Here is a 7,500-nt window from a genome sequence, read left to right on the forward strand (position 1 = left end):
GCTAGCTATTCCCAAAGTAGAGACAAGAGAGCAGACTGTATTGGCCCTTTACTTTGACTCCCACTGAAAGACCGGCCAATCGAATACAAGCACAGTATAGAAAACAAAAAAGGTCCCGCCCCAGGCCGTGGCCCTCTGGCCGATGTGCAGCCTCCCCCGTGCCCACGTTGTCCACACCGAGCCTGGGCATGTGCCGGGCCTGCTGCCCCCGGCGCTACGAGTCCCTACGTCTCCATCAGTTAGCTTAGCGCAGCTTCTCCGGCGCGGCGGCTGAACTTCCCCTCTCTCCACGGCTGGAGTGGCTATTGATTGGATCTTGGCACACGGTGTACAAACACACACAGAGATAAGGAGAGGGAGGCAGTCAGCCACACAGAGCTGCAGCGCGCCCACTTCACTCCACTACCCTTCCTTCACCCCCCCCCCCCCCAAACCACCCCCCCCCCCCCCCCCCAAAAAAAGGAAACTGCTGTTCTGCCTGACCCCGGTCTGCCTGGGCAGACAAGCTTCCTGAACACAGATAGAGGCACAGGGATGCGTCGTCAAAAATTCAATCGCACAAGCTTAAGTAATGTCCGATCCACGCCGCCGACGGCGTCCACCGGACCCGCGCGACACACACACCAGTTCACGGGTGAGCCCTGTTTATTCGATTTTCTCCTTCCTCTGGAAAAAAAATCACCTCAAATAAGATGGTTGATTCCTGCAATACCGGTCAGCCTACATCCAGGTGCGAGCCTGGGTTTGGCTAAACGGACAGTTATAGCGGTTGTATAAGCGGGGCTCTGGGGGGAGCCTTGAGGCAGGCCGCTGGCCCTGTAAAGCTCTCCCAGCCTGGGGTCTTTCATCCACACATTGCTCCCCTCGGGTGTCCGGGCACCGCCTGCTCTGACACGCCTCATAATGCCCCGGCAGCCCCCTCTCTCCGCCCGGCGAGCATGGCTGGGAGGGAGCTTCAAACACCCTTGCTTTCCCCCCCCCCCCCCGCGGTCCGCAAAATTGACCGTTGTGGCGCCCCCTGTCTACAGGAGGAGATTGTGTCTCCTGTGTTTTTGTCGAGGGGTTCAAAAGGTATGTTGTCTCTCTTTTTTGTTCCATGTCTCTCTGAGGACAAGCGAGCCCCTTGGGAAGGCAGAGAGGGCGAGAGAGCGAGAGAGAGAGAGAGAGAGAGAGAGAGAGAGAGAGATGGACACACAGACAGAGAGAGTCTTACTAGAGTACAAAAGGACATAGACCGACAGACACAAAGATTAGGAATATGTGCCCAACCTACAGTATCGTGTGTGTGTGTGCATGTGTGTGCGTGTGTGTGGGTTTGTGTATGTGTGTGTGTGTGTGTGTGTGTGTGTGTGTGTGTGTGTGTGTGTGTGTGTGTGTGTGTGTGTGTGTGTGTGTGTGTGTGTGTGTGTGTGTGTGTGTGTGTGTGTGTGTGTGTGTGTGTGTGTGTGTGTGTCTGTGTGTGGATGAGTATCTTTTTATGTACCTGATCATGGGATCACAGTGGAAATGAAATGTGTGTCTCATCACAGTGTTTAATGTTAGGCATTACCGCACAACCAAATCACGGTCAATCATTTCCAGGGTTATTAATTGGAATAGTGATTTTAGCCTTGAGGGCTACGGAGCGCGTGCGGCGGCTTCACACGGTTGCACGCGTGCGCAAGCGTCTCCCCCACCGTGGATCATTTTGATCGTTTTTGATGAGAAATCGTTGCAAGAAGACGTGTTGTCTAATTACATTCAGTCCGGGCCGATTATTTCGCCATCTATCGACGGATAATCTGCAAAAATATAAAAAGAAAAAAGAAAATAATTAAATGAAAATCAACCTCTATCCTGTTAAAAAACGCCATCGTTAGGGGCCTTGATGAATGGGAGAGGGGGGGGGGGAGAAGTTGTTTTAGGGTTATCAATTCAGTGACTGAGTTCTTCCTCGGTCAGGCAGCCTGTACGGCAGGGCGGTATACCGGTAGGGAGGAATACATTACAAGAAAAACAAATTAGTCAGCACGATAGGAGAATGCCAGTTGAAATGGTGCGGCGTCTATTTCCATCCTCATGAGATACCTGTGCCCATGAGAAGGTTAATGCTACCCGGGTGGCCCTGCTGAGGCTCCGTCAGGGAAAGGGCAGCGATCCCTCTTTAAACTTTGATGCAGTGAGAAAGGCCCCCTCATCTTCTCTTATCCCTTCCCCTCTGACCTCTGTGTGTGTGTACCGGTGACCGCGCACATGTGTGTGTGTGTGTGCATGTGTTTGAGTGTGTGTGTGTGTGTGTGTGTGTGTGTGTGTGCGTGTGTGTGTACGTGTGTGAAAGAAAGTGTGTACGTGTGTGGCTGTGTGTGTTTTGTGTGTGTCTTCTTGATGATATATGTGTATGAGATAGGGGATAAAGGGGGGAGAGAGAGTGAGAGCAGGGAGAGGTAGACGGGGGAGGTAGAGGGAGGGATGTGGGAGGGGCGAGGCAGAGGGAATAAGGGAGAGAGATATGAGGCTGTTGGGCTGGGCTGTCTGCCACCCAGGCCCAGAGAACATAAAGAGAAAAATACGGCCATAAAACCTTCTCTATGACCGTGAATACTAATCCCAACCCTAAGAGCCTGGTCGGCCCTAATTCTACCCGTTTCCCTCTCCCTCGCTGTGTGTGTGTGTGTGTGTGTGTGTGTGTGTGTGTGTGTGTGTGTGTGTGTGTGTGTGTGTGTGTGTGTGTGTGTGTGTGCGTGTGTGTGTGTGTGTGTGTGTGTGTGTGTCTCTCTCTCTCTCTCTCTCTCTCTCTCTCTCTCTATCTCTCACTCCCTCTCTCTGTGTTTTGCTCTCTCTCTCTCTCTCTCTCTCTATCTCTCACTCCCTCTCTCTGTGTTTTGCTCTCTCTCTCTCTCTCTCTCTCTCTCTCCCTCTCTCTCTCACCCTCTCTGTTTTGCTCTCTCTCTCTCTCTCTCTCTCTCTCTCTCTCTCTCTCTCTCTCTCTCTCTCTCTCTCTCTCTCTCTCTCTCTCTCTCTATATATATATATATATATATATATATATATATATATCCCTCTCTTAGTATTTCAACCTATTCTCCCGACTGCACAGCAGAATGTTGATTGCTAGAAATCTTTGCTAAGGATAGGGGTGTATAACAATATGGAATTATTACTGTTTTAATACAATTAAGTCCATATTTAAATGGCAGAAAAATCAATTAAAAGGTGGTTAACTGGAAAAACATGACAGGATAATACAGGACAAATCTTTATACGTTGTTGTCTCTTGAAGATTGTAATGGTAACACGGTAAAACTATTTTGTTATTAAGACTTCACACCCCTTCACACAAACTTTATTAAATTGCTGTATTATTTTACCGCTTCATTAAAGATTGAAAGATGAGGCTCACATTGTTTTCAATCAGTACTTGTTTCTTTGACCAGCGGGGGGTGCGTTTGTTTTGTGTATTCCTCTGCATAGCGGAGTACAGACATATGTTTTGTCATCTTTATGGCCTAATCCTTCCGAGCCACATTCATCGACATATCACTCGTGTGACCCATATCATGTGGCATTTCAGGCTATATTCTCTAAATATCAGAGGCCTTTGGGTATTTTATGGTCATGCTTTCCTTATCAACACCTGTACTTTCATGGTGCCCCCCTTGCAGCAAGCTCTCCTTGACAAATGGAGGAGGAAAGGAGAAAAGTAGCAATCTCGCAAGCATTTCTAATGAGTTTTTCTCCCACAATTATTTGATAAGAGCAGACAGGACTGCAGGCAGTGTGTATGATCCACTCGCTGGGTTAGAGCACTGCTGATTACACATAGAAGTTCTCACATATCAACACACTCACAACGGAGAGAGACGCACACACGCACACCCCCGTGAGCGTACATGTACACACACGCACACACGCATACCTACACACACACACACACACACACACACACACACACGCGCGCCCACACGCGCACACACAGACACACACTGGATAATCTTTCTTTCTCTTTTGTTCTTTCTCTCTCTCAAACACACACACACACACACACACACACACACACACACACACACACACACACACACACACACACACACACACACACACACACACACACACACACACACACACACACACACAAACACACACACACAGGCTTACTCCAAGCGTGTTTTAATAATAAGAGGTGAGACTGACGTGTTGCCGACAGGCACATATAACTCACCAATTTAGAGCTGGTTCTCCAAAACAAACACAAACACAAACACACAGACACACTCAGGTATGCCTTCTATTTCGAAAGAAACTCCTACACACTATACAGTTCTACACAACACACACACACAAATAAATGCCTACACACACAGGCACAAAGCCACACACACTCATGCACACATACACACACACACACCCACATGTATGCACCCCCCCCCACACACACCAACCCACTGTACTCACCACACTGAGCCCCAGCTGCTCCCTCTGCAGGTAGGGCAGGTTCCTGCGCTCCAGGCCGGCCAGGTAGTGCTGCAGGCGGGAGTAGGTGTAGGGGTAGCAGTAGGCGAACTGGTAGACGTCGTCCTCCCGGTCGAAGCAGAAGGCGAAGGACATGACGTAGTTGCGCCGGTGGTCGGGGCAGCGGTAGTAGTACACGTTTTTGGCGGGGAGCCTCTGCCTGGGGAACGACAAGATGAAAGCACACAAACATTAAAAAAGAACACCTGACGTTTGGACGTAGAAGACACGAGCACACCCACAACGAACGGGGGACATTTTGCATCGACACAAGAGTAGACTTGTCTCGCAAGGTGAAGTCATACCCTTGAGGTTGTTTGTGTGTGTGTGTCTTTCGTCAGAGCTTCGCCTGATGAGAACATTTCTACTGGTTTGCTTGTCCATATGGATCCGCCGAGAGCAATGGAGGTGTGTTATATAGATTCCAATAGAGCAGTGACCTGACCACAGGGGCGATGTTATCAACGTGACGAAACAACCTTACCAAGGTCGTCGCCGAGGGTTCGCATTAGGACACGCCCCCACGCCGTTCAAGTCGCTTGACGTTGACAACGGCACGGTTCAACATCCATTACGGCTGGGCCCGGGTGGATTCGGCGCGCGGTGTCCCCGCCGCGCACTAGCTAGGCTAGAACGGACTGATCCGCGGACCTCGAGGCTAATCGATTAGAAACGAGACAGCGCCGCCGGAGCCCTTCGGGACTCCCTGTTTACTGACCCGCTCCCTACTTGGATTTCAAACCTGTCTGTCCGCCTTTCCGTCCTTCGTGTCTGTCTGTCTGTCTGTCTGTCTGTCTGTCTGCGTGCCTGCCTGCCTGCTTTGTGTGTCCGTCTGTCTGTCTGTGTGCCTCTAACGCCGTCTCTATCTGTTGTCCTCTATCTCTCTCTATGCCGCACCTTTTGACTTCCCTGTCTCCCCCTCCTCTCCCTGCCTCTATCTCGTCGGTGCCTTAGAATACACATTGCTTCGTCCACCTTCGACTCCCTCTGTTTAGTGTGTATGAGAACAAGGCTAATCATGGGGGATAGAGGGGGGGGGGGGAGACTGGTGGTTGGGGTTTTGGTGGGGGTGGGGGGGAGGGCTGTGTGAGCAGGGAAGAGGGCAGCGGTTGGAATGAGTCGATAAGCAGAGGATGAGAGAGGAGAAGGTAGATATGGTAGCCTGATACGGGGATATTGGATGGGGGAGGTGGGGAGTAGGTGCGTTGGGGGTGTGCGGGGGGGGGGGGGGGGGGGGGGTGTTGGTGGTGGTGGTCGTAGGACGCGGCGGCCAGGCGGGCGTAGGAGAGAGCCCGGTCTCTGGCAGCAGATCAGTTGGAGATGCTATCGGGCCGAGCTCGGTTAGAAACAGCGGCTGATAATCAACAAACAGGACGGGGGCCGCGGCGCGCTCGCTCCTGCAGAGGACACGCTCCTCCACCAACTCTACTCCCGCTCAACTCTAACCCCCCCCTCACCCCCCTCCACTCCCCGTCCCCCCCCCCCCACCCACCTCACCCTCCCCGTCCCTCACCCCTCGCCGGAGAGAAAGGCCGTCCACAGTCCGATAAGTTATATGTTTACCCGGAGCACCATGACATCGAGGGTTTTAGCAACTCACTCGCGTGGCAATCCTCAGCAAACAGCGATCGCAACGCCCGCTTTTTTTCTTTTGATTTCCTAACACGGAGAAATCCCTGCAGGTATAAAGTAAAACACAAAGCCATATCACACAAAGTCTCTCCAGGTGTGTTTGAGTCAAAAGAGAGGGAGGGAAAGAAGAAGGGAGGCTGATTATTCACGGGGAGAAGGAGAGAGGGAAAGGTCTTGGTATAGGGCTGTCTCAGCAGAATACTAATGCAGCTTGTTGCTAGCTTGGCCACACCCTGTCTGCCCACTATAGCAGGACCGCTGGCCAGGCTGTTCTCACAGCCGGGGCGTTGGCCACCGGGAAACACAGACGTAAACACGCAACAGAGAGCCGAATCGGAGTTAGAAAAAAAGACGAAATCGTGAAACACAGTCGTGACCTTTTTTATTTAATCGTCTCATTTGACAACCTGAAAAAGCGATCGATGCCAGATATGACCTCCAGGGCAGTGGAAGTTTTATGAAAACCTCATAGCACATAATAAAATTACGAAATACAAAAAAAAATGCAGATGAGTCAGAGAGGAACAAACACACGCACAAGAAATCACTCTCACATGCACACGCACACGCACACACACACACACACACACACACACACACACACACACACACACACACACACACACACACACAAAGGGGATGCTGGGCTGTTCCTCTGTGCCAGGCCACCAAGTGGTAGGTTAATTAAGATTTGGCGACACCTCACCCTTTTATATATTTCACTGTTTGGCCAAGCTCTCTCCCTCCCTCTCTCTCCCTCCCTCTCTCTCTTTTACCCTCTGTCTCTCGGCAGGGCAGTGTGTGTGTGTGTGTGACCTTGCTGGTGACACAGAGTCCTGGATATTGATTTTAATTACTGCTGCATGTCCCATTCCTGCATTACTGCCATAGGCCACAGAAAATAGCTTCATGTCGTCTTTATGGCAGAGAGGGGCTACCTGGAAGCCCACCCACCCACCTACCCACCCACACACGTACACACACACACACACACACACACGCACACACACACACACACACACATATATAATCAACACACACACACACACACACACACACACACACACACACACACACACACACAAACACACACCACACATGCACACACAATCACTCACACACATACTTTCAGATACTCTCTCTCTCTTTTCCCCCCTTCTCTATCACCCACCCACCCACCCACAGATCTACACACCCAGCCCCACACACACACACACACACACACACACACACACACACACACACACACACACACACACACACACACACACACACACATACACATCCACACCCACACACACACACAAACACTTTGCTTGGGTTTTTATCGGAGCGACATGGGCCGGTCCCGCTCTGCAGCGGGTAATTCTATGTTTGTTA

General features: G+C 51.0%; 1 protein-coding gene across 1 annotated transcript in view; it reads right to left on the minus strand.

Moving 5' to 3' along the window:
- The window catches only part of LOC130392799 (cytosolic carboxypeptidase 6-like), a 131,368-nt gene that overhangs the window by 98,240 nt on the left and 25,628 nt on the right, over positions 1-7,500 (minus strand). Inside the window, exon 4 of the mRNA XM_056603293.1 lies at positions 4,432-4,648. Coding sequence (XP_056459268.1) covers positions 4,432-4,648 — 217 coding nt within the window. The remainder of the gene's footprint in view (positions 1-4,431; positions 4,649-7,500) is intronic.

This window comes from Gadus chalcogrammus, chromosome 12, assembly GCF_026213295.1.
Source record: "Gadus chalcogrammus isolate NIFS_2021 chromosome 12, NIFS_Gcha_1.0, whole genome shotgun sequence".
Taxonomy (NCBI): Eukaryota; Metazoa; Chordata; class Actinopteri; order Gadiformes; family Gadidae; genus Gadus; species Gadus chalcogrammus.